This window comes from Pipistrellus kuhlii, unplaced genomic scaffold (genome assembly GCF_014108245.1).
Source record: "Pipistrellus kuhlii isolate mPipKuh1 unplaced genomic scaffold, mPipKuh1.p scaffold_m20_p_11, whole genome shotgun sequence".
NCBI classification, from domain to species: domain Eukaryota; kingdom Metazoa; phylum Chordata; class Mammalia; order Chiroptera; family Vespertilionidae; genus Pipistrellus; species Pipistrellus kuhlii.
Window position 1 is genome coordinate 51,828,949 of NW_023425416.1, and position 27,715 is coordinate 51,856,663.

The 27,715-nt window shown below is 59.3% G+C and overlaps 1 protein-coding gene and 1 long non-coding RNA gene across 2 annotated transcripts in view; both read right to left on the reverse strand.

Annotated features, from left to right (window-relative positions):
• Positions 1–5,377: 5,377 nt before the first annotated feature.
• On the reverse strand, positions 5,378–26,584 carry LOC123652083. Its single transcript, XR_006741187.1, has 4 exons — positions 26,553–26,584; positions 20,255–20,269; positions 18,595–18,596; positions 5,378–7,365 (listed from the first exon to the last, which is right to left on the reverse strand). It is a non-coding gene; the product is annotated as an uncharacterized LOC123652083 (long non-coding RNA).
• The window catches only part of DAG1 (dystroglycan 1), a 35,849-nt gene continuing 13,511 nt past the window's right edge, over positions 5,378–27,715 (reverse strand). Inside the window, exons 2-3 of the mRNA XM_036432276.2 lie at positions 17,011–17,404; positions 5,378–10,036 (exon numbers count right to left, since the gene is read on the reverse strand). Coding sequence (XP_036288169.1) covers positions 7,637–10,036; positions 17,011–17,289 — 2,679 coding nt within the window. The 5' untranslated portion in view covers positions 17,290–17,404 and the 3' untranslated portion in view covers positions 5,378–7,636. The remainder of the gene's footprint in view (positions 10,037–17,010; positions 17,405–27,715) is intronic.

Sequence of the window (27,715 nt, forward strand, 5' to 3'; positions counted from 1 at the left end):
AAAAAAAAAAATCACGCCGCCCACCACTGCTCCCGGGAACGCTAATGGGCCCGGCTGCTGAGCGGTGTGCTTCGGAGCTTGTTATGACAAGAGAAAACCATGAAGCCACGGTGCCTCCGAGTTGTAAGCGTCCAAGTCAAAACACGCTGCTTCCCTCGGCCCCGCGCCTTCCGACAGGCCCCGGGCTGGCTCTGCCTCTCCCTCCGGCATCCAGCTCCCCCCCAGCCCAGGCCCTGCGGAGACTGGGGCCTGCCTGCGAGGAGCTGCTGGCAGGAGAGACGGACACAGACTGCTCCCCATAGACCAGAAAAGGCCGCCTCAACCCATGGCCTCCTCCCCCGAGGACCCGCTCCCACGGGCTCCCCCCCTCCTCTGCTCCGGGGATGAGAGTGAGAGTGTGAGCAGCAGGCCCCGTGGAAAGCCATGCCCTTTGCCCTCCCCTAACCAGCCCGGAGACAGAGGTTCAGATGTGAGCTCATGCCTGGGTGGCCCCGGGGAGGTCCCACACTGTCCCACAGGCCTCCCAGGAGGGGCCAGGCCTGACCTCTCCTCAGCTTCGCTCCCACAAGCCCAAGCAGCTCCTAAGAATACCCTTGACCACCAGGGTTTCAGGCCGGCCACAGCTCCTCCCCACGGACCCCCACCCCGGCCCCCGGCAGAGCAGATGGCTGACAAGGCTGTGTGCTCCGTCATCACCGAGTGCCCAGCCAGTCTCCAGGAGCGGTGGATGGGGGCACCCCTTCTCAGACAGATGGGCAGCCTGGAATCGGGTCCCTCATGGGAAGCGAAACCCACGTGGCAAACAGAAAGGCCCCGGTTCCCAAGTCTGGCCGTGGCCCCACTGCCACTCCCGGCAGCGTGGCTCAGGGGTTGAGCATGGACCCAGGTACCAGGAGGTCACGGTTGGATTCCCGGTCAGGGCACAGGGCCGGGTTCTGGGCTCCATCCCCAGGGGGAGGCCTGGGGGAGGCAGCCAACCATGATCCTCTCCCATCACTGAGGTGTCTCTCCCTCTCCCTCTCCCTTCCTCTCTGAAGTCAGTAAAAAATATGTCTAAAGAAAAAGCTAAGGGCTCGGGTGTGCAAAGTACCAGCCCTGTAGCTCTCCCTACACACCGCCCAGTTCGAGGGTCGCAGGCGGGGCCCGAGGAGCAGAGCCCTCCGGACTCGCCCCTCCTTTCCCTGCGGCTTCCCTCCCGATGGACAACGCCCAGGCGAAGGGAAGGCTCCGGCCCGCTCCATGCGCCACTGCCGTCGGGGTCTGGGCAGCGATGACCGGGCAGCGATGGTGAACTGGAGAAACCCAGACCCATTTCACCTGCGGCGGCGGCGACCCAGCTCCAGCGCCGCCGGCCGCGGGCCCCGAAGCCCCGCCCACAGCCCCGAGGCCCCGCCCGCCGCCTGCAGGTTTCTCCGGCCTCTGGCGCCACCTGCTGGGAGCCGCCGGGCATTTGCCTCCTCGGGCCCAGAGCAGCTGGCAATCCGCTCTCCGCGGGCTCACCTGGGCGGAGGGGGGCGGAGGGGGGTGGAGGGGGGCAGAGGGGGCTCACCTGGACGGAGGGGGGCGGAGGGGGCTCACCTGGACGGAGGGGGGCGGAGGGGGCTCGCCTGGGCGGAGGGGTGCGGAGGGGGCTCACCTGGCGAGGGGCGGAGGGGGCGAGGGGGGCGGAGGGGGCTCCTGGGGCGGAGAGGGGGGCGGAGGGGTTTCCCCTGGACGGAGGGGGCGGAGGGGGCGGAGGGGGAGAGGGGGCCGCCTGGGCCGGAGGGGGGCGGAGGGGGGCGGAGGGGGCTCACCTGGACGGAGGGGGGCGGAGGGGGCTCACCTGGGCGGAGGGGGGCGGAGGGGGCTCACCTGGGCGGAGGGGGGCGGAGGGGGGCGGAGGGGGGCGGAGGGGGCTCACCTGGGCGGAGGGGGGCGGAGGGGGTTCACCTGGACGGAGGGGGGTGGAGGGGGGCGGAGGGGGCTCACCTGGGCGGAGAGGTGAACCGCTGTGAACCAACCCGAGGGCGCATTGCCCAGGCCACACGGAGGCTGCACAGGGGACACAGAGAGACCAACGTGGCTTCACCTCAGCTCAGCCTCCAGGGTCGCCTCCATCGAAGCAGGGGGGTGAGGGGAAGGGGGCTCCCGAGAACCCTGGCGGCCAGGCCTCCTGCTGCTCTGGCCCCAGCTGCCCTCAGACAGGCCCCTCCTGCAGGAGCAACGGCCCCTCCCTCAGAAGATGGGAACCCCACTCTGGATCTTCTAGGGTCCCCATAAAGGAATGGTACCCACCATCCCTCAGTGGGGGGTTCAATACTTCAGCCCTCCACAACATGAAGAAAATGTTACAATCAGGAGAAAAAAAATCTGAAATGCTTAGTTCAATCCCTGCCCGGACATATACAGGAATCAACCACTGAATGCATGGGAAGGTGGGACGACAAATCCCTCTCTCTCTCTCTCTCTCTCTCTCTCTCTGTCAATAAAAGAGAAAAAAATTAAAAAATCTAAAGTGTTTAGAATGGAATCTGGGGCCTTGCACTAGTTGTGGGAGTGGGACCCTTGCCTTCTCTGGGCCTCAGTCATATTGTCCCAAGGGGGTGATCAAGGTGAGCAGCCCTGTGGCAGGGCTCAGTGGTTGAGCGCAGACCAATGAGCCAGGTCAAGGCGCAGGCCGGGGCTGCAGCTTGGTCCCCAGTAGGGGGCGTGCAGGAGGCAGCCCATCAGTGATTCTCATCATTGATGTTTCCATCTCTCTCTCCCTTCCTCTCTGAAATTATATATATTTTAAAGGAAAATATGCCCTAACCGGTTTGGCTCAATGGATAGAGCGTTGGCCTGCGGACTAAAGGGTTCCAGGTTTGATTCCGGTCAAGGGCATGTACTTTGGTTGGGGGCACATTCCCGTAGGAGGTGTGCAGGAGGCAGCTGATCAGTGTTTCTCACTATCTGTCCCTCTCCCTTCCTCTCTGTAAAAAAACAATAAAATATTTTTTTTTAAAAAGAAAAGAAGCAAAACCAATACATACATACATGCATCAGGTAAGCAAAGCGGGAAAATCGTAAGGCATGGCTGCCGGGTGCGTTGAGAGAGGCGCAGGGAGTGAGCTCTGGGGCTCGAAGCCTCCCAGAGGCCAGGGAAGCTGCAGAGGGCCTCTCGGGACTTTCCCAGCCACTGGGAGCAGGCAGAGGCCAAGCTGGTGGGGGCGATGGAGCCTGGGCCCCCCACCCCGACACGCTGGGATTCTGGAGGGAGGGCTGGCTCTAGGCACCCGGGTCCCCCGGCCAGCAGCTCTGGCTCAGGGGAGAGGCACTCTTTTATCCTCACTGGGAGTCTCTGCCCTTTTGCAGGCAGCGCGTTCGGCACAACTTGTGGTCCCCATCCCACCGCCCCCAGGTCCTGGCCTCAGCATCCCTCAGACACCAGCGCCGTCCGCTCCTCACAGAGGGCCAGGTCAGAGACTCGGGAACCTGCCCAGGGCCAGAGGCACACAGGAAGCAGATTCCTGCGGGTGACAACCCCCCGTCTCCCCCAGTATGTCCCTTCCTGCCCCTTCCCTCCGTCACCCCCTCTCCAGCTCCAAAGACCTGACGGTCCCCACGCCCCTGATGAGAGGGCACAGGCGTGGCAGGAGTGGTGGAGTACAACCACCAATACCCCCCTGTGGCTCCTCTTCCTGCCTTGCTGACCCTCCTGTTCTCTGCTGAAACCAGGCCCCTTTACTGGAGTCTGGGCAATGATTGCACTCCATCCAGGGCTTCCTGTGCGACACGAAGCAGATTCCTGAGCCGATAGAGCGAGGGCAGCCAACTTTCCTGGGCCCTGCTGCTCGGCCCAGGGGGTCTGTGTCCCTGAACCTGTGCTGGCCACAGGCTCTCCTGGCTCTCCTGGCACTTCTTCCAGGAGTTTCTTGACCCTCAACAACCCGTACAGTATCACCGCCTTCTCAGTCCTCCACACAGCTCATTTGGCAGAATCAGCCAACGCCTCACTGCCCCACTCAGCCTATTGGCCAGGACCAGCCGCCCCCTCCCTGCTCCACACATCCCATTGGTCAGAACCATCCTCCCACTCTCTGCCACATGCAGCCAATTGGCCAGGACAAGCTACCCGCTCATTTCTACAAGCAGCCCATTGGCCAAGACCAGCTACCCCTTCACTGCCTGACTCTGACCATTGGCCTGGAGCATCTGCCCCCTCAACACTCCAAACAGCCCATAGGCCAGGCCAGCTACCCCCTCACTGCACCACACAGCCCATAGGCCAGGCCAGCCACCCCCTCACTACTCCACTGAGCTATTGACTAGGACCAGCGCCCTCCCCCTCACTGCCAGATGCAGCCCACCAGGATCAGTGCCCTCCCCCTCACTGCTCGCACACAGCCCATTGGCTAGGACCAGCCGCCCTCAGCTCTGGCTGCACTTGGGCTGTATCTGGGTCTTGAAGGCTGGGAGCAGAGCAGCCGCCTGGGCTGTGGGTGGAGATGGTGAGGAGGGGGTGCGGTTCCCAGAAGAGGTACTAGCTGTCCTGTGACCAATGGCCTTGGAAGACACAGCTGTGGCCCCGCCTCCCATCCCCGGGCAGCGTCCCAGGCCTCCCAGCCCCTTCCTGGCAGTGAGTCACAATAAGCCTGCCCAGCTGGCCGCCCATCCTAGCAGGGCACTCGGGGGCAGGCCCCAGGACTTCCAAGCCCACCCCGGGCAGAACAGCTGGGCCACAAACAGGTTTCCCTTTCTCCCCACTCCAAGGCCAAGGCCAAGCTTGCCTTGAGCCTGTCTGGGAAAGTGGCCAGCTCCAAGCCACAAGGCAATGGGGGCAGGAGCAGGGCAGACCTGCAGCCAGGAGTCCCTAAGTGCCCATCCTGGCAGGGGCCCAGGCTGAGGGACTCCTGCCCTGGGCTGGCACCCGCTCGGGCAGCCTGTGGCAGGGCCTTGCCCACTTCCAGCCCCTCCCGCCCAGGTTCACTGAGTTTTCTTTTCTTCTTTTTTATATATTTATTGATTTTTTACAGAGAGGAAGGGAGAGGGATAGAGAGCTAGAAACTTCGATGAGAAACATGGACCAGCTGCCTCTTGCACACCCCCTGCCGGGGATGTGCCCGCAACCAACGTACATGCCCTTGACCGGAATCAAACCTGGGACCTTTCAGTCCGCAGACCGACGCTCTACCAGAGCCAAACCGGTTTTGGCTTCACTGAGTTTTCTGACCACCCCCCACCCCCCAGAAACTGAGACTTGTCTTGGCGGGCTCGGGCACAAGTCCTCGGAGCCTCACCTGTGGGCAGAGCACAGCCACCTGCTCTGAGGGGCGCAGAGCGGTAAGGCTGGGGGGCCCGCACCCCCGCTATGTCCCAGATGTAGAAGGGCGGAAATAGACACTCGGAGGCCATGACATTGTAATAAAGACACTGCTTTTATTTAGTTTGATATGTTTCTATACAGAATGCAGAAAACACGTCTGAAACCCATACAGAAGGAAATAAAACACGCCAGTGGTTGGTGAACACTTGAATGTGAGGCCGGCTGTCTCAGAGTCCGACACCATGGGCCATCAGCAGCCCGTAGGGGGGGAAGGGGGGGGGTGCCTGCAAGGGCATTGTTGCTCTTGTTATTCTGTTCACTGCCCCAGTGCCTCCAGTTGCTATGGCAACGGGCCATTCTGGGCCAGCCACATCTCTGCATGGCCGTGCCTCATGGTGGGGTTGCTAGGGGCAACTGTGCTGTTGGGAAAGCCTGTCAGAGCCCTCACCTGGAACGCCAGAATTGTTTACTTTCTGATGAGGTCATCAAAAATGGCCTCTCCAGGTCAGACCCACGTGTGCTCCTGCCTCTGGGGCATCGGGGAACTCTGGCTTGGATCAGGACTTGGAGGCACAGGCCTGGTCACCCGATGTCCACAGAGCCTCCGTCTGCCGGCGCCCCACAGCACTGCCCACTCAAGCTCCACTGGGGCCGGCAGGGAGGGCTGGGCCTGCGGAGAAGGCCGGGGGCAGACCTCGGGGCCTCCCTCCAGAGCAGCCCGGGCCTCTGCAGGTCTATATGGCTTAGAAGTGCTGCTCGTGTCCCAGGGAGCCGGCCCACCACGCTCGGCATTATTGGAAAGGCTTTCCTCCCCTCCGTCCGCCAGCCCGCTCAGCCTCAAGGTCACGCCCCATGGCTCCTCCCAAAGGAGGCGGCTCCAGCGAGGGGCGCCCTGAGTCCCGGGACAGATGCAGATGGACGGACAGACGGACACTCTGCTAAAAAAGGCCAAAGGACCCCAGTGTAACCCCAAACTTAAACCGGTAAGAAAGAAAGGGGCAAACGAACAAAAAAAGGAAGGAAGGAAAGAAGGGGCAAAAAATAAAACCAAATCAAAATGAGCGAAGCTGTCAGTTCCATGGAGTCGACACTAAGAGCTTGTACAAACTGCTGTAAGCATCACCATTTTAAATCTTTTTTTTAATAAAACAACTTGAGGCTGTATAAAAACTTTAGTAAAAAATTAGCTTTGAGAGCCCACAGGTTTTCACTACGAACTATTGCTGGCACTCCTCCCCAGCCGCCAGCCCCTCCCAGCCGCCAGGCCCCGGGCCTGGCACTGGAGCGCCAGAGAAGAGGGTGGGGGTCAGGGTGGGGGGCTGTGGACTGTGGGGACAATGTGGCCAAGGTCAAGTGAGGAAAGAGCATCACATGAGATAAAAATATTGCATCTTCACCAAAATGTCCCCCACTAAGTGTTTCAAAAGCCATGGTGCTCCTTTGAGGAGGGAAAACACAGAAGGTGAAAGAAACCAGGCTGATGCGGTCGGGCCCCTCGACCTCCCCAGGCACCCGAGCAGCTGGCCCACCCTGCAGCACCGAGGTTGGGGCCGTGGCCCATGCCTCCTGGAGCCCCGTTTCGATGGAAATGAAGACCCCTGGGTGGTGAGCTGCGAGCGTGCAGGGGGTGTGGGGGGGTGTCCACGGCCTGGAGGCCCCTCCTGCTTCCAGCCGTGGCCACGGTGGGGAGCAAGCCCAGCACCAGGGCCCTGGCCCCTGAGCCAGGGCGGGAGGCCCCGTTCCGCTCTGGGGCATCAGAGCAGCCAGGTTACGTAGTGTGAAAAAATAGGATTCCTTTGATAAAAAATACTGTCCCGTGGTCTTCTCTAGGTTTGAAACACCCTGGGAGCTTATTTTTAGCAAAGCAATTTCCCACACCCACCCAAAAATTATACATACAAGTTTAGGTAAACAGCAGATTAAATGTAAAAACTTAACCTTAAGAAAGTCCTTTGAATGTAATCTTCAGCTACTGTTTTCCATGTTACGTCCTGCAGCTAGACACACGTGAATAGAAAAAACAGTACAGTTAGTGTTAAAGGCAAACGCAGAGGCCGGAGGCGCGGCACTGCCTGCGAGCTCTGGGCTGCTCAGCCTCCCCACGCCCGGGGCTCGCAGAGTTCTCTATGGACAAACAGAAAGCTGTTAGGCAAAAAGAAAGTGAAGTGTCCCCAGGCCTCTCGGCCGCTCGGGGTCAGGAGGACAGAGGCGGGCGTGTCCTGCCCCGCGCCAGTGTGTGCTAGGTCAGGTGTCAGCTCCAGGGGCGATGGTCTGCGGGCCACCGTCTCCACGGACACCACCGTGTGGTCTCCAGGGCCCTGCCCTGCCCTGCCTCCACCAGGCGCCTGTGGGTTAAGGGGGCACGTAGGGCGGGGGAGACCGGTACGGGGTCATGTTCTTGGGGCGGGAGCCCTTGCCCTCCATGGGGGCCGTGAAGGGCGGGGGCGGCTGGTAGGGAGGCGCGTTGGGGTCCTCCTCGCGCAGGGGCGCGTACTCGCCCCCGCTGTCCTGGTTCAGGGGGGTGGTCTCGGGCACGCTCTGGCTGGGGTACTCGGGGGGCGGGAGGGGGGCCTTCTCCTCCTGCAGGATGAGGGGCATGCTGGAGGAGGGCGGTGGCTTGGAGTCGTCCAGCTCGTCAGCGAAGATGATGGGCACGCCCTTCTTGATGAAGGTGGCCTGGTCCTCCAGCGTGAGCTTGCCCTTGCGCTTCTTGCGGTAGCAGATCATGGCGATGATGCCGGCGATGAGCAGGATGGCGGCCACCACCACGGCCGGGATGACCGTGTGCAGGTACACGTCGTCCTCGCTGCTCTTCTCGGGGTCCCTGTCGGGCACGGCCGTGGTGGGCGCCTCGGAGGGCACCCTGCGGGGCGGCGCCACGGGGACGAACTGCAGGTGCCGGCAGCTGCCGGAGCCCGTCACGGCCACGCTCAGGGCCTTGAAGTCGGGCTCCAGGGCGTTGGAGAAGGCGGGCCGGGGCTTGCCGTCGTCCTCTGCGATCCGGCGGCTCAGCGCGGCCACCTGCTCCTTGGGGCAGGGCTCCAGGGGCAGCGTGTTGTTGGTCCACTCCACCACGATGGAGCCGGGGCGGATGCCCTGCAGCGTGACGGTGCTGCAGTTGCGGTCCCCGAAGGCGAAGGCCAGCTTCCGCACCAGCGCGATCCTCTTGTGCACGTCGCTCACCAGCGGCCCCGGCTCGCCCGCCAGCGTGGCCCGGAAGCGCGCGGGCGCCTTGTCCCCCTGCGGGCGCCGGTGCACGTGGATCTCGAAGGCGTCCACGGCCGACAGGCCGCCCTTGTCGGTGGCGTGCAGGAAGTACTCGTGCTTGCCCACGTGGCCGGCGTCGGGCAGGCCGTACAGCAGCTGGCTGTTGCTGTTGAACTGCACCCACGACTGCTCACCCACCAGCTGCTGCTCCCGCAGCTTGAGCGTCAGCTTCAGCTTGTCGGTGGTGGTGTCCTCCCTGTCGTAGAAGGTGTCCGATGGGATCTTCACCTCGAAGTAGGTGCCCACCCAGGCGTCCACCTTGTCGATGTGGTTCTTGAGCTCGGGGCGCTGGTTGGGCTCGCCGCCGCGGGGCAGCCCGCTGGTGGTGGTGCGGATGCGTGTCGGCGGGGAGGCCGTCTCCAGTCTGGTGACGGGCGCCTTGGTGGTGACCCGGGGCACCGGCCGGGAGGTGCGCGGCTTCTTGGTGGGCCTTCGGGTCGTGGTGGTGGAGGAGTCGGTAGAAGGCGTGGCTGGTTTTGGCGTGGACACGCGTGGCTTCTTGGTGGTAGTCGTGGGAGGGGTAACGACCGCCGTGGGCTCCAAGTGGCCGGGAATGGTCATCGTGGGGCGGATCTGACCGGGAGCCGTGGTGCCAGCTTCGGACACCCGAGTGGGCTGGATGGGGCCCAGGGTTGGCGTCTGAACAATGGCCCCGCGAGTCCGAATGGTGACCGTGGGCTTCCCAGGCACGGGGTCCCTGACCGGCGGAGCCATGGTCTCGGTGGGAGGAGCGATGGCTGGCGACGTGGGGGTGGGCACGATCCTGGACGGCGGCTCTGGGACGGCGGTGGTGGGGGGGCCGATGGCAGTGACGGGGGTGGGGGTGGCGTGGATCTGCCGCCGGACGCGCTTGGGGAGAGGGGGCTTCTTGTTGGCGATGTGCCAGCCCACGACGGGGTAGCCGAGCCGGGCGGACATGGCCCCCTCCCGGGCGGGCGCCTCCACGCCGCGGATGTCAGGCACGCTGTTCTGGTTGAGGGAGCAGCCCAGCCTCCAGGACAGCAGCGCCCCGTTCTCCACCACCTTCTTGGCGTTGCCCGGGCCGGCCATGAAGGCGGACATGTCGAACAGCCGATTGTTCACCACGGGCACCAGCTTCATGCCGGGCAGCTCCACGCCCGAGAAGCTCTGCATGCTGCGCAGCAGCGCCACCCTCTGCTGTGGGCTCATCTTGGTGAGGTCGGCGTCCAGAATGACCGTCAGCACCGTCACGGGCTCGTCGGCAGCGCAGGCGGAGGCCGCCGGCTCCCCGGGGTCCGGGGCGGCCCGCACGGCCTGCGGCTCGCTGTGGTCCTCCGGGGAAACCTCGATGGAGAACACGCTGGAAGCCTGGGGGACGTGGCTCCCGTTGGCCCCGGGCCGTGCCGCGCTCACCGCGATGTAATGCACCCCCTTATCCGTGTCGAGGGGGAGGCCCTCCAGGCTGCGGCTCTGCGGGTCCCAGTGCAGCCAGGGCGGCAAGGCCTCCTTCCCTGCAGCCGACACCTGGAAGAGATACAGCGAGGTGAGTGCCCCGGTCGCTGCCTCACCGGAAACAGTCACAAGCTCACCACTGGCCTCGCCTGAGTGTGCGGCAGGCTGGGTGTCCCTGAGTCCCTCCCTCCGGCTCACTGAGCTGTCGGCAGAGGCTGGGCTGCCGGATGGTCGAGCCTGAAAGGCCAACGGTTCACTCGAGGCCACGTGGCGAGAGCGGGGCTGGCACTCGAACAGGTCTCATCCCAGAACGAAGGCACTGGGCCTAAGAATGCCGTGGGGCCTGGCCAGGGTGGCTCAGAGGTTGAGCATCGACCTATGAATCAGGAAGTCATGGTTCGATTCTGGTCAAGGGCACAGGCCCGGGTTGCAGGCTCGATCCCCAGTGTGGGGCGTGCAGGAGGCAGCCGATCAATGAGTCTCTCTCATCACGGATGTTTCTGTCTCTCGCCCTCCTCCTTCCTCTTTGAGATCAACAAAAACACATTAAACAAAACAGGACACTGGGGGCTTATAGCAGCGACATGTCAGCCACATCCTCACCCACTGTGCCTGCAGGCCCTCAGCTCCTCCTGCCTCTGCAGACACTGCCTTCCCCCCCGCAGGAGCACCGCCTGCCAACATCGCTAGTCCCACCCGCCAACTCACTGCCATTCGCTGCCAGCACAGCGGCGTCAGAAACGGTCAAGGATCTGTAGAAATCGGTATTTCCAGACCATGAACATTAAATATATTTTCCTTTACAAGCTTTTTTAGCAACAAAAAAATTTTCAAGTGTTTTGGCTAAAAAACTTGTGCTTTACATTTTTTTTTAATTCAAGTATATTAAATATGTAAACAGCCACAATCACCTAAAAACATAGAAAGCAAAGTTTGCTTGTTTTGGAAAAAAAAAAAAGAAAAAAGAAAAGAAAGCAGCAGCAGCAAAGATGAAGGCCCAAAGGGAGCAGCTGGGGAACTAGATGTTTACAGGGTGGGCAGGACCTGGGTCCTGAGCGGGCAGCGGGTGATCTGGGTGTGGACCTCGGCTTCTGCCCCCCCCCCCCCCCCCCCGCCAGAGCCACCACTGAGGGAGAGCACCCTGGCAGAGGGGGGCGGTGGGGGGGGGGCTGGAGCTCTGGGGAAGTCAGGAGGGAACAGCCACCGCACAGGGGCCAGGAGAGCCTCCAAAGGGGGGTGCCAGCGGGCGGGCCAGGCCAGGGCCAGTCCTGAGTGGCCAGCAGCTAGGCCTGTGTCCGACCCTGAGTGCCTCCATCAGCAGATGAGCAGGCTGCCCAGCTGCACAGGCATGTTAAACAGAAGGGCCACCCTCCAGCATCCTGTCTGCTGACCCCCACGGCCCCTGCTCTGCCGTGGGCGTTTCCCAGGAATAAACTCAGCCACTCTCTGGCCTAGGCTCCCACTCAGCCAGTCTCAGAAGACAGGAGTGTATTTAAGGAACCTTCCACCATGTCGATGTCGTGTACCATCAGCCAAACATGGGAGAAAAGCCGGGTTTCCCCAAAGCAAGAGAACACGCACCGTGTCTAGCTGAGGGGAGCGCACCCCGCTTTGTGCTGATCAGACACCTTCCTCCCGTCGCCCTCCAGCGCCGCAGGCCCAGGACGAGTCTGGCAGGAAACAGCCACGACGCCCCTGCACCGCCTGCCTCAGCCTCTGCAGATCCGGCCCTCACCGGGGCCCGCAGCCCGGAGCAGAGCGTCCAGGCCTGTGGGCGCCGGGCAGGAAGGAGAGGACTGAGTGACTCTAAGCCCTGCACCTCGGGCATCGTGGGCCTGCTGTGTGCACCAAAGAGAAGGCCTCTGGCTCCGGATTCACGCCCAAAGCAGAAGCTCGGAGCATCAGGGAATGAGGAGACTCAGGAAGCAAACACACCTATTCCACGGGAACCTGGCCAAGTCCAGTCCACGCTGGCACCCGCGTTCCCAAGGCCATTGGGGAAGACCCTGAGCTGGGGAGTCTGAACAGGCCCGAGGGCTGGCAGCACCCCGTCACGGAAAGGGTCCCCCGTGGCCGTCCCCCAGGACTCAGTCCATGGAGTCGGCCACCCTCAGCTCTCAAAGCTCTGGCCCCTCCCCTCAGGGCCCACGGGTGCGGTGAGGCAGCCGAGAGTTCCTGCGGAGGAAGACGGCTCCGGGACAAGCCGGGACTCGTCCTGTAACGACAGCCGACCGGGGAAGCCCCATCGGCAGGAGCCGGGCTGAGGCCCAGGTCCAGGCAGGCCGAGGCCGGCCCACCCTCCGCCCGCTTCCCTATCTGAGAGGGAGGCGATGCAGTCCTGTCATCACAGCGCCAGGCCCGCGCTGAGTGCTCGGCACTGCTCCCCGGACACACAGGGAGCAGCTGCCCAGGCCTTGCCCGGAGCAGAGGCCTTGTCTCCGAGCCACAGCCCAAAGCAGGAGCCCAAAGCGCCAAGGGAGTGAGAAGGCGGAGGGGAAGCGGGGCCGAGGGAAAAGGCGGGCCAGGCCCTCAGGACCTGCTCCCTGTCTGCAGGAGGGAGAGGATGCCTGGGGGCCTGGGGCAGGGAGGACTCACTCCCCCCCCATCCGCAGGAGGGAGAGGGAGCCTGGGGGCCTGGGGCAGGGAGGACTCACTCCCCTTCCCCCTCTCCCCCCTCCCCTGTCCGCAGGAGGGAGAGGATGCCTGGGGCCTGGGGCAGGGAGGACTCACTCCCCCCCCCCATCCGCAGGAGGGAGAGGGAGCCTGGGGGCCTGGGGGCCTGGGGCAGGGAGGACTCACTCCCCCCCCCCCCCCCCCGTCCGCAGGAGGGGGAGGATGCCTGGGGGCCTGGGGCAAGGAGGACTCACTCCCCCTCGGTCCACAGCACCGGCACCCGAGGTTCTAGCTCTGGAGCCTCTGGTAACTGCCCCCTCACATTGTCCCCCAACGAGCTCCTAAGGGCTGCTGGCTGGGATGGCGGGGGAGAGGCGACTCAGCTCATGGGTGCTCCAGCTCTAGTACGGGAGGCTGCGGACAGGCTGGTCCCAACATGGACGCCCCCGGGTTTCCGGCCACTCAGCCCGCCCCACCCCACTGCCTGGTGGCGGAGACAGGCCCGCTGACCTATAAGGCAGAGCCTGGGCAGCGCCTGGGCAGGCAGTGGGAACAATAGCTCAGGAGGCAGACCGAGGGGCAAAGCCCACGTGAGAAACCCAGGCCAGAAAGAGCCAGAAGCCTTGGCCGTGTCAGCAACCTCAGCGCGGACATGCTTCTGAGAGGGAAGGCAAGCCCAGCACGGAGGAAAATGAGACCTCGAACCACCACACGCCCCGTTTTAGAAATCCTGACCCATAATGTACATCCAAAACCACTAAGAATCAAAACACAGGCCTGGGCAGACCTGAGTGAGGCTGCCCACAATGAATCGCCGCAATCCTGGGCTCCTGCCAGGGGGAAGGCGTGGTCTCCCCTCCGCCCGGGCCAGCGGACGAGGAGCAGACCCTGCTCCGTCCGGACTGTCTCTCCCAGCAGACCCTCACACCCCGGGCTGAAGACGGCCCCGCACAACCGCCCGGCAGCACAGCATCTCCCATCAGGCCCCCCCATGCCACCCCCGGAGGAGGAGCAAAGGGCGGGAGCTTCCATTCCTCAGTCCTCGCGTCAGCACAGGGTGCCACGCACAGGGTGCCAGCTGCCAGGCACAACTGGAAGGCGGGCTGAAACCGGACTCACCCTGGGCCCAGTTAGTTCCGTGACCTTTGGCTTCTGGGACAGGGACTGGCACCGAGAGGGGTGTGAACGCTGTCCCTGCGCCGCTGCCCCTCACGTGTGGGGATGGGTTAGTTTCTGTTTTAGATGCGAGCAGGCACCGTTAGGTAACAGACCAGAGGGCATGACTGGGCTGGCAGCTGTGTTCTCAGTGTGGTCCTGTGGCCGTGGCCTTGTGGCCAGAGAAAACCTGTTCACACCAAGAAGACCTGTTTTGCCACCTAGAACCCACACCCATGAGAGACCACCGATCCAGACTAGGCACAAGGCCACGGCCACAGGACCATGCCGTGAATACACCTGCCCAGCCGTCATGCCCTCTGGTCTGTTATGAAGCGTGTTACCTAAAGGTGCCTGCTTGCATTTAAAACAAAAACTAGCCCATCCCCCCACAAGTGAGGGCCAGGGGCGGCGTGACAGCGCTCACACCCCTCTCGGTGCCAGTCCCTGCCAAGGCCTCCATAGTCCGTTTCCACTCTGCCATGTCCCTTCCGGGCCTTGTCGGGACTTTTTCAAAGCGCAGAAGCCTGTTTCCGTAAGGATCTGAACTGAAGCGATCAGGCCAGCGCTTCCTGACAGCCACCCGGCTGGCCCCCGCCGCCCCCCAGGCGGCCCCCTCCTGGCTGCTCACAAGGGGCCCATTCAGGGGCGCACCCACGAGGCGGGAGGAACTGCAGTCCATCTCCCGCAGGCACAGGCGGTGCCCACAAGCCCTCCGCATCGCAGAAACGCTCCTTTCATGAGCTCTCCTTCCCGGCCAGAGTGGCCATTGTTCTCCGGGAACAACGGGGCCCTGCCAGCGCTGAGAGCAGGGCCCGGCAAGGGCCGCTCCGCTCCGGCTGCAGGGAAGCCACATTGTCTCCGGCGAGGCCGCCGAGGGGCCACAGGGGAAAGCCACGCTGCTCCTCAGTCCGCTTCTTATTCCACCACAAGCCAGGCACAGCCCTGACCAGCCAGCAGGTGACCACCCCCAGTCTAAGCTCAGCGAGCTCGGCGGATGCTCTGTCCATGAGCCCCCAGAGGCAGCCAGCCATGTCCAAACCGGCTAGACCGCCGCTCCCCTCGGCACCCACAGGCGGCTTCGTCTCGTCCCCCCAGCACGGGCTGCGCTCTCCCTGCACACGGCCCGGTGGCTCTGACAGTCACAGCGGGTTTGCGGGTCCTCACTCCTGCCGCCAGCCCCCAGCATCCGAGGGCGCACTGTGTGACAGAGTCGCCGTGCAGACGAACGGCGGAGAATGTCAAATACAGAAATGCGCTAAGAAGGCAGCACAGGGTGTGAGGAAAGCGACTTCCACCGGGTGGAGGGAGGACTCCCCGGCCCCGGGGGTGTTCAGGCTGGCCCAGGGGTGCCCACAGAAGGGAGCCGGAGGCCTGGGGGGACCCGAGCTTGGCGGGGCAGCAGACAGGGCGCCTGTGGCTGGGGCATGGCACACAGAGGGAAAGGGGCTCGATCACAGTGCAGCTCCCTAACGCTGAGAAGGAGCTGTGAAGATAACGATGTCTCCTGCCTCCGTGTGGAGGACAGACCAAGGGGTCAAAAACAAAGATGGGGGGTCCTGGCCGGTTTGGCTCAGTGGATAGAGCATCAGCCTGTGGACTGAAGGGTCCTGGGTTTGATTCCAGTCGGGGCACATGCCTGGGTTGTGGGCTCGACCCCCAGTGGGGGGCATGCAGGAGGCAGCTGATCAATGATTCTCTCTCTCTCTCCCCCTTTCCCTACCTCTCTAAAATCAATAAAAACATATTTTAAGAAAAGAAAAAGAAAGTTACATTATATTCTCAGCCCAGGAGAAAACTACAGCCCAGCGAGTGAAAATACATCCACTGTGATCCCAGGCCTAGCGCGTCCGGTGGGCGTGTGACGTGGTGTCTCTCGATGAAAACAGAAAGCGATGGAGGAACCACAAAAGCTTCTCTCTCCCTTTCTACGCGATGTTTACGCCCTCATTGTGACGAGGGAAACAAAGCGCCAGGAAGGAAGGCGGCTGCTCCGTCCGTGTGTGTGTGTGTGTGTGTGTGTGTGTGTGTCCGTCCCCGGGGCAGCGAGCTGTCGGATGGAGAGCACACATCTTGCTCTCCACAGGCTCATCAGCTGCTAAGTGGTCTGCTTTCTGGATAAATATGCTCAGACCAAATCCTGTTTTCCAGTGAAGCCTCCCTCCTCCAGACAGTAAGCCTGTTAAATGTCCCTGCCGGACCCAGCCTGTCCCGCGCACTCAGCACTGCCAGGCACTGTGGTCAGGACGAACCCACGTAAGACAGGCCACGGCCACGGGATCGAGGCAACCACGGCAGCGTTTGGATATCCAGATGGAGTCTGCAGTTGGCAAGAAATGTACCCCAAACTGTCCTCCTCCACCTGATGGCCAGACCAGCACTAGGCTTGCCGGGTTACTGTGCGTATGCGGGACCCACCAGCTGGGAGGAGCTGTGAAGAGAGCGGCGTGTGGAGGAGCAGGACCCTCTGCGATCACAGGCCCTCGAGAACCAGCTCGGCCTACAGAAGGGCCAACGGGGAAAGGAACAGAGCACGGGGGGAGGGGGGCGCTGCCGAGTTTCAGGGGAGCGTGGCATGGTCACCCTCTCCTCAGGGCCTTTCTAACCTCGGTGCCTAAGTGACCAAATATATTAGTAAATGTACAATACTAAATTAGAGCAAAACTCCTATATTATTCATACTTTACTTTTAAAAACTAGTTCAAAGCACTGAAAAGTTCTGCATTCCTTGGTGGACCCCATGGTTAATGAAAGGCCTTTCCTGTACACAGGCCTTTCCCCGCCAAACCCCGAAGGGCAGGACCAAGAATCTTCCAGAGGACACGAGCCAAGGCTCCTGACCCTCAAAATAGGAGTCAGGCCAGCCGGCATGGCTCAGGGGGCAGCGTCCACCTATGAACCAGGAGGTCACGGTTCGATCCCCAGCCAGGGTGCATGCCGGGCTGTGGACTGAATCCCCAGTGTGGGGTGGGTGGGAGGCAGCCAATCAAAGATTCTCTCTCATCACTGATGTTTCTCTCTCCCCCTCCCCCTTCCTCTCTGACATCAATAAAAATGTATTTGTTAAAAACAGGAGTGAGAATGAAGGTTTAGGATGCTCTCCTGAGGTTATGGGGACCCTCTGGTGAACATCCGTGACCGTTCCCCTCTTAAGGGACAGTAAGTAGGTTCTGGAGAAAGTGAGCTCGGAACCACTAGAGCATAGAACTGAAGCACCAAAGCCTAACGTTGCAGTGGCATACGACCACTCTTTCTCATTTCCCCTCCATCCGGCTCACCTTGATGACTTCTCCATCAGAAGCAATTACGTCTGCAGGAATGGTCACTTGAAACAAGCGGCCGACGACAGCCGTGCCGTCCGGAATGCCGGCCACCGTGGGGACAGCCTCCGGGAGGTCCGACAGCACCGAGTGCATGGACGCCTCCAGCTGGTTCTCCCAGCCCCTGGCGGCCTCCGCCGGCTCACTTGGCCAGTGGGACTGGGTCGTGGCCACGCAGAACAGGAGGAGCAAGGCCCGCCCCCCGGCGGGGAGCAGCAGCAAAAGGCCCCCAGACATCCTCTTCCAGGGCGAGTCTGCGCGAGCCGGTCCCAGGGTGAAAGGCAGGCAGTGATGCGGTCCAGGCCGGGTCCTCACCCCCTGCACGCCCGCTCCATGCCAGAGCACTCAGAGCCTGAAAAAGAAGAGGAGTCGTCTCAGACTTCAGCGAGCCCCCTGGTTTCAAACTTGTGCCCAGGCATACTAATAACTTTGCTACCAGAAATATCTGTCCTGAGCTGGATCAAGTCTCATCCTGCACTGTCCGCTCAGCCCCAGCCACAGGTGGCGACTGAGCACTGGAAATGTGGCTTGCCCTGTAAATGTTAAGTGCACACTGAATTTTTAAAAGTTCACATAAAGAGAAATGTAAAGCCCTGGCTGGTGTTGCTCAGTGGATAGCGTTGGCCTACAGACTGAAGGGTCCTGGGTTTGAATCCAGTTAAGGGCACAGGCACAGGTTTCGAGCTCGATCCCCACCGTGGGGCATGCAGGAGGCAGCCTATCAATGATTCCCTCTCATCATTGATGTTTCTATCTTTCCTTCCCTCTCCCTTCCTCTCTCAAATCAATTAAAAAAAATTTTAAATAAAAAGAAATGTAAAATGTATCATTAATACGTTTTAAGTATTCATTACATACTGAAACAAGGTTTTGGAGAAAAATACATGAAGTGATAAACATTAACTAGAGGCTGGTGCATGGATTTGTGCACCGGTGGGCCGCTCAGCCTGGCCTGCGCCCTCTCCGAGTCCAGGACCCCTCGGGGGATGTAGGAGAGCTGGTTTCGGCCAGATCCCCGCAGGCCTGATCCAGACAGGCATGAAATTTGTGCACTGGGAGGGAGGGGGGTCCAGTTCCCTTAGCCTTGCCTGCACCCTCTTGGGGGACGTCCGACTGCCGGTTTAAGCCCAATCCCTACGTCAGCCAGACATCCCTCTTGCAATCTGGGACTGCTGGCTCCTAACCTGCCTGCCTGATCGCCCCTAACTGCCCTCCCCTGCTGGCCTGATTTTGCCCCCATCTGCCCTCCTCTGCCAGCCTAATTTCACTTCTAACTGCCTCTGCCTCAGCCCCTACCACCAAAGCTTTATCCAGAAGGAAGTCAGACGTCCGGGAGATGGCCAGTCAACCTGGTCTAATTAGCATATTACCCTTTTATTAGTATTGATAGATTATATGGGATAGGATTGCTTAAGGGGCAGAGGGTAGCCTTTTTCAGCAGGAGGAGATGCTCTTGGCAGTCAAAAATACATAATCCCTATATCTGGACTGATAGCCAGCCATACGCACTATCCTGCCAAACGAGTCATTAAAAAATTGAACCACTTTCTTACACCTTACATCAAAGAGCTGTTGCCCTTAAAACCTCTCCTTAGCCCATACCTTAGGCTCTGCCTTCACAGTTCACCCAGATTAGGTTCTCATTAGTCAGTTGCTATGCCAGTCAGCGTCAAAAGCTCTGCCTCCTATACAGCCATTGGCTCCTTGCAGTTCAACCAGATTTGATTCTGATTGGTCGGTTTCTATACCAGTCAGCATCTCTGGACCTATCTCTAGGCCTGATCAGAGAGGTGGGACTGCTGGCGAGGCCTGGAGAGAGAGGCAAGGGCTGATCAACAGCTGCCTCGGAGGCTGTGGATCAGACCCTGCTTCTCTCTCTGGGCCTGATCACAGCCCCCTCGGCAGTCAGTGCTGAGTCACCACAGCAACCCAGCACTGACTGCAGGACTGACTTCCGGTGTGCGGTCGTCCGTTTGTCATTTTGGATGTTACGGACCCTGGCTCTTTATATACATAGATGGTAAAGAAACATATTACATTAAATATATTATTAGACTTAAATCCACTTCTTATTTCATGTCTTGGACCTATGTGGCTCAGGTTACATTTCTGTTGGGCAGTGCTGCTCTAGACCTAACTCCTAATATAGGAGTCATGAAGACACGATCAGACAAATGCAGAATGTGGGACCTTCCACAAGACAACTGGCTTGGCTTGTCCAGATGCTCACACCGCTACACACCAGGGGACTGTTCTAGGTTTAGAGGCCACAACCAGGTGCAGTTAATGCACCTTGACTAGATCCTGGAGTTACTTCAAAAACAAAGCACACACCAGTCTGCTCACAAAGGAGGAGCTGGGGACTTTGCCTGTGGGTTGGAGGGATGTGCTAATTTTCGGGGTGAGCTGATGGTGGTGTGTTCCTATAAGAGATGGTCCTCAATTTCAAAGTACTCAGGAATACGGTGTCAAAAATCTCCATAACTCACTCTGCAATGGCCCACGGGGAAAAATGTGTGTGTATAGGGATAACGCAATGTAGTAAATATAACAATTACTAAGTCTTTAAAAATATTTTTGAAAAGACTAAAAAAGCCAATTATTTGCAGAGACCCGCCACCAATGCTCACTCCTCACACCCCACGCACTAATCACAGGACTCACTCACTCAGCGTGCATCTGCAGACTCGGTGCCATTGCCCTCCCCTGGCTCTCCTGCCCTCGCATGGCAACTTGACCAGAACCTGCCCCAGTCCCCCTCCCAGGCCGGCTTCTCAGACCCGCTGCTACACACAGGGGAACACAGCTCCCGTTCTACAAAGGGCCAAGCTCTGCCTGAGCCACGCTGTCAAGGGACCATGTGATACATTTTTGGCCTGGGTAATGCGAAAGTAAATAAGCTGCCATTGAAATAGGCAGTTTATGCTAAAGTTAATGCAAATCCAACCAATTCCAATAGGATTATTTTTGCTATTGATTTTGTTATCTGTTTTTTGAACTAAAATTCATGAAACAGAGCCAAACCCCAAGAAAGTAAAACCATTTTGGAGGTTGGGTGTCCTATCACACCGAAGACTTACGCTAAGGCTACGGTATTAAGTGTCTCAGGGGAGTACCAGTTGGCTGTGCACCGGAGAGAGGCCCAGAGCAGCTGCTGAAGGTGTCGGGACAAGTGGCCATCTATGCAAAAAGCCAACACAACTGGGCTCCTCCCTCACTTTTCCATCACAAACGTGATAAATCCCAGTGGATGATACACACAAATGTAAAAAGCAGAATTAAAAAAAAATTTAGGCCCAGCCAGTGTGGCTCAGCAGTTGAATGTCAACTATGAACCAGAAGGCCATAGTGCAATTCCCAGTCAGGGCACATGTCCAGGTGGCAGGCTCCATCCCCAGTAGAGGACATACTGAGGCAGCCAATCAAATATTCTCTCACCATTGATGTTTCTCTCTCCATCTCCCTTCCTCTCAGAAGTCAATAAAAATATATATATATTTTTAAATATAGCCGAATGTCAGAATTAGGAAGGATTTCATTTAAAAAGACCTCAAAAACACAAAGCATGGGAGAAAGGACACTGAACTTCTACTTCCAGGAAAATGGAGTAGATATATTTTTCCAGGTTTCCCCACCGAAAACTCCTACCCATTACCTGTAAACTGAACAAGAGGGCAGGCAGCAAGGACCCGGGACTCAGGCAGATGGTGGTTCCCTGGGCCTCCCTGACTCATCCGTCCCAGAACCGGAGCTGAAGAAGCTGGCAACCCAGAAATGCCAGCGGGTGAGACCAGAAAGGTCCAACCACAGCTGCCCTCTAGCTAAAAGCAGGAGGAGACAAAGCACTTGGACAACAGCAGCTCTATTCCGGCCGAGGGCTCCACTCCCACCGCACCAGCAAAGGCCACGGGACCTAGGCTTGCACCCCGAGCTGTGACCAGGCCCCGAACACCCGAGGCAACGTCGGAGAAGGCCAGGCTGGGACCGCATCCCCACTGCCAGCAGCAGCACTCGCCCTCCTCCCAGCCCCTCAGAGCGAAGAGAATCACCAGAGAGAGGAGGGCAGCGCGATGACAAAACGATAATCGCCAAGAAGAACCACAGATGGACACCCACCGACCAGCAGAGTGTGAACCGGTAGAGTAAAATCGGATAGACAGAGAAAAGGATTTGAAACCCCCATCCTAACTGGAAACTTCAATGCCACCCTCTCAACAACGGACAGAACGAGAAAGAGAATCGGCAAGGACACAGAACTCACAGTACCGCCGGTCAGCCTCCCCCGGCTCCATACCGCTCCCACCGGCCAGCAGGCCCTCGTCCTTTCCCAGTGCTGGGGGAGCACGGACCAGACAGACCACAGCTGGAGCCACGAACCAACCTCTCCAAACTCAAAGCCCCAAGTAATACTGAATGTGTTCTCCAACCACAGGAGTCAAGTCAGAAATCACCGACTGAAGGAAAACATCTGAGCACTATACAACATGCTTGTAAATAGTCCCAGGTCAGAGAGCAAGCTCAAGGGCATTGCCCTGGATACAGAAAAAGCAGGTTTGTTTCAGAACACAAGCCGCGCTCACTAGCAGAGGCGAACTGATACACCGAGTCCACGGGCAAGAAAGGAAGTGTCAAACCGTGACCTCCCCCCCCTCCCCCCCAGGAAGCTGGAAGAGGAAAGGCCCTGCAGGTGTGGCCGGCTGCAGCCTGTCCTACGCAGGTGGTTCCGGTCAGGCACCCGCTTAGGTGCATGTGGGCGGCAACAGACAGGTGTATGCTTCCCTCCCCCATCTGTAAGATCAATTTCTTAAATGTTTTATTGATTTTAGAGAGAAACACTGATCTTAGAGAAACATGTCCTGTGGTTGCCTCCTGCACACACCTGGTCAGGGCGGGATCAAACCTGCAATCGGGGTATGTGCCAGGAACTGAACCCGCAGCCCCTATGGCTCTACCATTGTGCCATACCAACCAGGGCTGATTTAACTTTGTAATGTTCTTGAAGTGACAAAATTATAGAACCAGAGGATAAAGCGGTAGCTGAGGGGTTACAGGAGGAGGCCGGTGAGGCTGTAACTGATGCCATGTCCTGTGTGGGGACTGCCAGTCAGTGCCCTGGGGCAAACTGGGGAAAGGTCCTCAGACCTCTCCGTATGAAGTTTGACACCTGTATGTGAACCCACAATTTCCTCAAACATTTTTCCCCTAAATCTTCAGTATCCGTCCAATAAGGGACACCACAAAGTAAACAGGACCAATCACAGCGGGGAGAGCTTTGTCCATGCGCATGGTGGCTAAGGTTTTCTTTTCTGCATTTCCTTTTCTATCTCCTGGCTTAACTGCTCTTTATCCCTTTCCCAGTTTATTTCATTGTATAGGTTTAAAGCGCTCAGGTCTTCTGTTTTAAGCTATCTCAAATTGTAACTTTACAGTTTCCTTTCTTGTTGCGTAGTTTCCTTCCTCAGGCGGTAATTCTCACTAATCAGTGGCTCAGCTCAACCAGCACCGCAGGCCGGGCTGGAAGGCGCGGCGGACTTAGCGTGTCACCAGGCACACCCTCAGGGTGATCGGGGAGGACACAGGACTGCTCTTTAGCTTCTATGTCTTTACCCTTCAGTTTGCTTCCTTTCAGACCCCGCCGGCCTTTACTTTCTCACTGATTTCCGTTCTAACACTCCCCTCCTGTGGAGGCAGCCCGGGTGAGCCACGCCCCGTCACTGACACACCAGCCCGTCTGCTATCGCGGACACATGACTCAGAGCTCCGCATTTAGCAGCGCCCTGTCCCAGGCACAGCTCCAGCTGCGCTGGTTTCCATGCTGGGAGAAAAGATCTTCATGAACTTGGCGAAGAGCAGCCTGTGTCTCCGCTGCCGCACTCCCCCAGCAGGGGTCACGTCCGGGGCCGAGCTGGCAGGCGGCACCACCTCCCGAGGACGCCCTCTGGAGGGCGGACTGCTCAGATGTGGGCACTCAGAGGAGCCCTGCAGAGCCCCCCTCCTCGCTCTTCAGGGACCCAGAGAGAGCGCGCCAACCTGGTCCCGGAGCCCGCGGGGGACCAGTCAGCCAGTCTCCCGACACCCCCCTGGCCTGAGCGCTGCGCACGCCTCCCAGGGCGCCCGAAGGCCTCCGTGCTCTCACCAGCCCACCGAGAGGACTGCCAGGCTCTCTCCGAGCACCCATGTCTGTGCCAGGACCCAGGGCAGTGCCCGACCCCAGAGAAACCCACCGCTGTGAGGAGGGGCCTCCCTGAGCCTGGGTGGAGGCCGGCTCGCCGTGCGCACGCTCAGCAGCATGGCACACGGAGTGAAAACGGGCACAGCTGCCAGGAAGCATGCACCCCTTGTCCCGGACAGTCCACCCCAGGGTTAGGGAAAACTTGAAAGTGTCAGAGCCTGCAAAGCGCAGACACACCCGGTCCCGTGGTCACTGCTGTCCTAGAGCGGACACCGGGCTGCCCCTCCCCTCTGCAAAAACCTGCACACCTGCCCCAAGTGCCCCACCGATCCGTCCCGGGCCAGGCGCGCACCCAGCGCCGAGCACCGCCCCGCAGCACCTCCACAGAGCCCGGCCTGGGTGGAGGGGGAAATGGCTCCGGAGGGACCTCCCGGAGATGAGAGAGCATTGGCCTGGGCGCCCAGGCCAGGGCTCCCTGCAGGGAGGTGTCCTCCCCAGAGGGGGGAGCCGCAGCCCCTGCACCCTGTGCGCATGCCTCCTGTCCCAGCTGCTCTGGGGGATGGGCAGGAGGAACCCATCTAGAGCAGAGACTGTCCTGGAAGCGGGTGCTGGAAGCTCCCTCGCCCGTCGCAAGGACACACTGGAGAAGCGAAGCTGACAGTGACCGCGCGGCCCAGGCACCCGAGCAGGACGGCGTCCTGTCACCACCCTCCACCTCGCTGTGACTGCAGCACGGCCCTCGGGGCGGCCTGGGCCCGGGGACTACGCCCATCTTGAACCCCCGCCCGGGGTGAGCAGCTCTGCCGTGGCCGCCGCCCAGGGGCAGGCCCTCAATTACGGCTTCTGAGCTGGAGTGACACACGCACTGTGGCACCAACTCAATTCAGAGTGAACCCTGTCCTCCCGCAGAAACCACGGAGCAGCCCTTAGCGGGAACCGGGAGAGCAGTGCCGCTGGCTTCCCCTTCCAAGAACCAAGCCTGAGGTTCACCCATGGCGAGCCACGCCCACCGAGGCAGCGGCGGCTGCCCTCTCCGGCCGCTGTTACCTAGAGCAGCACTACCTGTCAGGCTGCTACCCCGTCAGGGTAATTCAAACATTTAAGGTAATGGGATTTCTTTCTAAAAGCCAATCAAAGACAATAAAATTTCACATGTTTTAAATGGTTTGGAGAAAGTCAAAAGCGAAATCTTCACTGAAACCACCAGTTAGGCTGCACCTGGCACAAGGCTGTGCCCGCACTCGGGAGTTAGCGCTAAGGTCAGTCCAACTTGAATACAGACTTTCTGGAGGGTCAGCAGCGCCCAGCTCAGCCGGGGCCACAGGGGTCAGCACCCGGGCAGCACAGGTCTCGTTCACTGAAGCACAGGCGGCCCTCGCATCCCGGCGTCAGCGCAGGTGCTGAGCCTTAGTCACCGGCAGAGACTCCAGGTGTCGCCCTGAAGTCACTCCAGCTCAGAAGACTCCCTGACAGGAGGCAGCTTCCTCCCGGTCTGGACGCTGGGGGTCATCAGCAGAGGTTTGGGACAGCCCCGCCAACGCCATTGGGAGCCACCACCCACCACGGACCAGGGTCACAGACACAGCGAGGTCCCAGAGTCCAAGGGCGCGGGGAAGGAGCTGACAGCGTCCATCGGACAAACGCTGCTCGCAACCCTTCCCTCGCATGGACCCGGGCAAATCCGCACTGTCACAGGCCCCGAGGGCAGGCCTGGGGCCGTGGTCTCCGCTGATGGGCACGGCACTCAGGGGCAACGCGCCCTGGAGGGGGGCAAGACGAGGTCCAAGGCAGGCTCAGCGGCCCTCCCCGCCGACGGCCTCCCCAGCGACGGGGCCCGCGTAGATCTTTAACATCCTGTGTGGCCCCAGCCGGTGTGGCTCAGTGGATAGAGCGTCAGCCAGTGGACTGAGAGTCCCGGGTTCAATTCCAGTGAAGGGCACATGCCCAGGCTTTTGGACTCGATCCCCAGTAGGGGGCGTGCAGGAGGCAGCCAATCCATGATTCATCACTGATGTTTCTAACACTCGCTCTCCCTCTTCCTTCCTCTCTGAAATCAATAAAAATATTTTAAAAAATAAAACACTTCAGTCACCTCATAGTTAAAGAAACTTAAAAAAAACACACATCTGTGTAGTGACACTCCACACGCCACCGGCTCCACAGACTGTCACACACGACTCCCTGAACTCCCCATCAGAACAGTTCAGATGGTAAAGTTCACGTTACGTGCTTTTTACAACTAGTTTTAATTTTTACAGTTAAGATAGTAAGTTTTATATTACATATATTATGTCACAACTATAAATAACTGCTTTTTTATTTTTATTGTTTTTTTAAAATATATTTTATTGATTTTTTACAGAGAGGAAGAGAGAAGGATAGAGAGAGTTAGAAACATCGATGAGAAAGAGTCATCGACCAGCTGCCTCTTGCACACCCCCTACTGGGGATGTGCCCGCAACCAAGGTACATGCCCTTGACTGGAATCAAACCTGGGACCTTTCAGTCCGCAGACCGACGCTCTACCACTGAGCCAAACTGGTTTCGGCAATAAATGCTTTTTTAAAGACATTACTCAGGAGAGAAAGGAAGACAGGACTCAGAGTCACACCGATCAGGAAAACACCTCCAAGGCTTAGCCCAGTCTTCTCACCATCCACGCCCGGCAGGGACTGAGGACAGAAAAGTGCAGACTGAGGCCAAGGCCCAGGCCCAGCCCAGACCTCACTGTCCCGCTGGCTGCCGGCTGGGTGGGGCGGGGCGGAGGAAGGAGTGTGTGCCAGAGGTGGGTGGCAGGCTCAGCAGACCCAAGTGAAATGAATTACACCTCTGCCCGCGTACCATGTGGCCTCCGAGAACCAATTAAAGCAAATTACAGCCAAAACCGGTTTGGCTCAGTGGATAGAGCGTCCGTCTGCAGACTGAAAGGTCCCAGGTTCGATTCCGGTCAAGAGCATGTACCTTGGTTGCGGGTACATCGCCAGTGGGGGGTGTGCAGGAGGCAGCTGGTCAATGATTCCCTCTCATCGACATTTCTAACTCTCTATCCCTCTCCCGTCCTCTCTGTAAAAAATGAATAAAATATATTAAAAAAAAAAAAAAATTACAATCCTCAGGGCCCCGTGATGAACACGCGGAGCACACCGCCAACCAACCACCGGGCTGGTGTGACGCTTCCTCTGCGAGCACTCTCCACGCACGACTCAATCCTAAACACACGAGACGTGAACTCAGTAGTCCTGTGTTATAACAGGCGTTCCTTCTCCTGCAGGTGCGTACAGGAACCTGCTAGTTGCCTTCCGACCGACTCCCCAAACTTCCTGGCTACCCAGCCACCTCCCATCTCAGTACAAGAAAGAGTGGCCTCACTGTGAGGGCGGGGGGGGGGGGGGGGGGTCAGTGTCTGTCCTGGTGGAGGGCAGGGGAGGGGAGGGGGAGGGGGAGGGGGAGGGGGAGAGGGAGAGGGAGAGGGGAGGGGGAGGGGGAGGGGGAGAGGGAGAGGGAGAGGGAGAGGGAGAGGGAGAGGGGAGGGGGAGGGGTGCAACATCTCAGGCAGCACCTGCTCTGCTGCTCCCCCGCCAGGTGCCCTGCGCAGAGCAAAGTGCAGAGAAAGGAAGGTTCCCACTAAATCCAAGCACAAAAGCATGCTCACCTGACTTCACACGTGGCAGTTAAAAGCTAAGCTTCTGACAGTTTTCATTCTACGACAAAAGATTCAAAGTGCGTGCTGTAGCTCAAAACCAAATGGTTGCTGACTTCACCGAATGAAGTTTGGGAAAGTGTGCTGGCTGCTGGCCTCCTGACCTCATTGCTCATCAGACCCCGAAACTGGGGAGAGGATGGCCGGGTGGCCCCGGCCCCCCAGCTCCCTCCTCGGTGCGGGTGCCGCAGCCTCACGCGCAGGCCTCAGGAGCCAACCGGGGTCAGCCCCGGGGACTGGGAGTCCTGCATCTTCACGGAAAATCACCAAGTGTTTTTTAGGCAAAAACTTCAACGTCAGTGTTTAAAGCGGTGACCGGATTTTGGCCACATTCTTGTTTGGAGCCACGTTCTTAGGATTCAGCCACCAAGAGCATTTCAACTATCCTAGAAATGTGCGGCTCAGCAAGCCTGTCTAAAGGACAAGACACAACTAGCACTCGCTCCCTCTGCTCGGCCTTCTTCGTGCGCAGAATTCCTTCCCTCCCACACGCGCCTCCTCTAATTGGCCCTTCTACTTGCTTCAGCTCAGCCACAGCTACAAAGTCTAAACTCTCACACACTTCCCGGCAGGTCTTACAGGTGAGCTGCCAGCGGCCGGAGCAGTCCTGGCCGGCAGCTCAGACACACCAAGGTTGTAGGTTTGATCCCGGTCAGGCCACATACAAGGATCAACCAATGAATACATAAGTGGAACAAGAAACTGATGTTTTCTCTTTCTTTCCAACAAATTTTTTTTAAAAACCCAAAGGCTGGAGCAGAACAGCCAGGGAGGACCTTGCTGACTTCTGA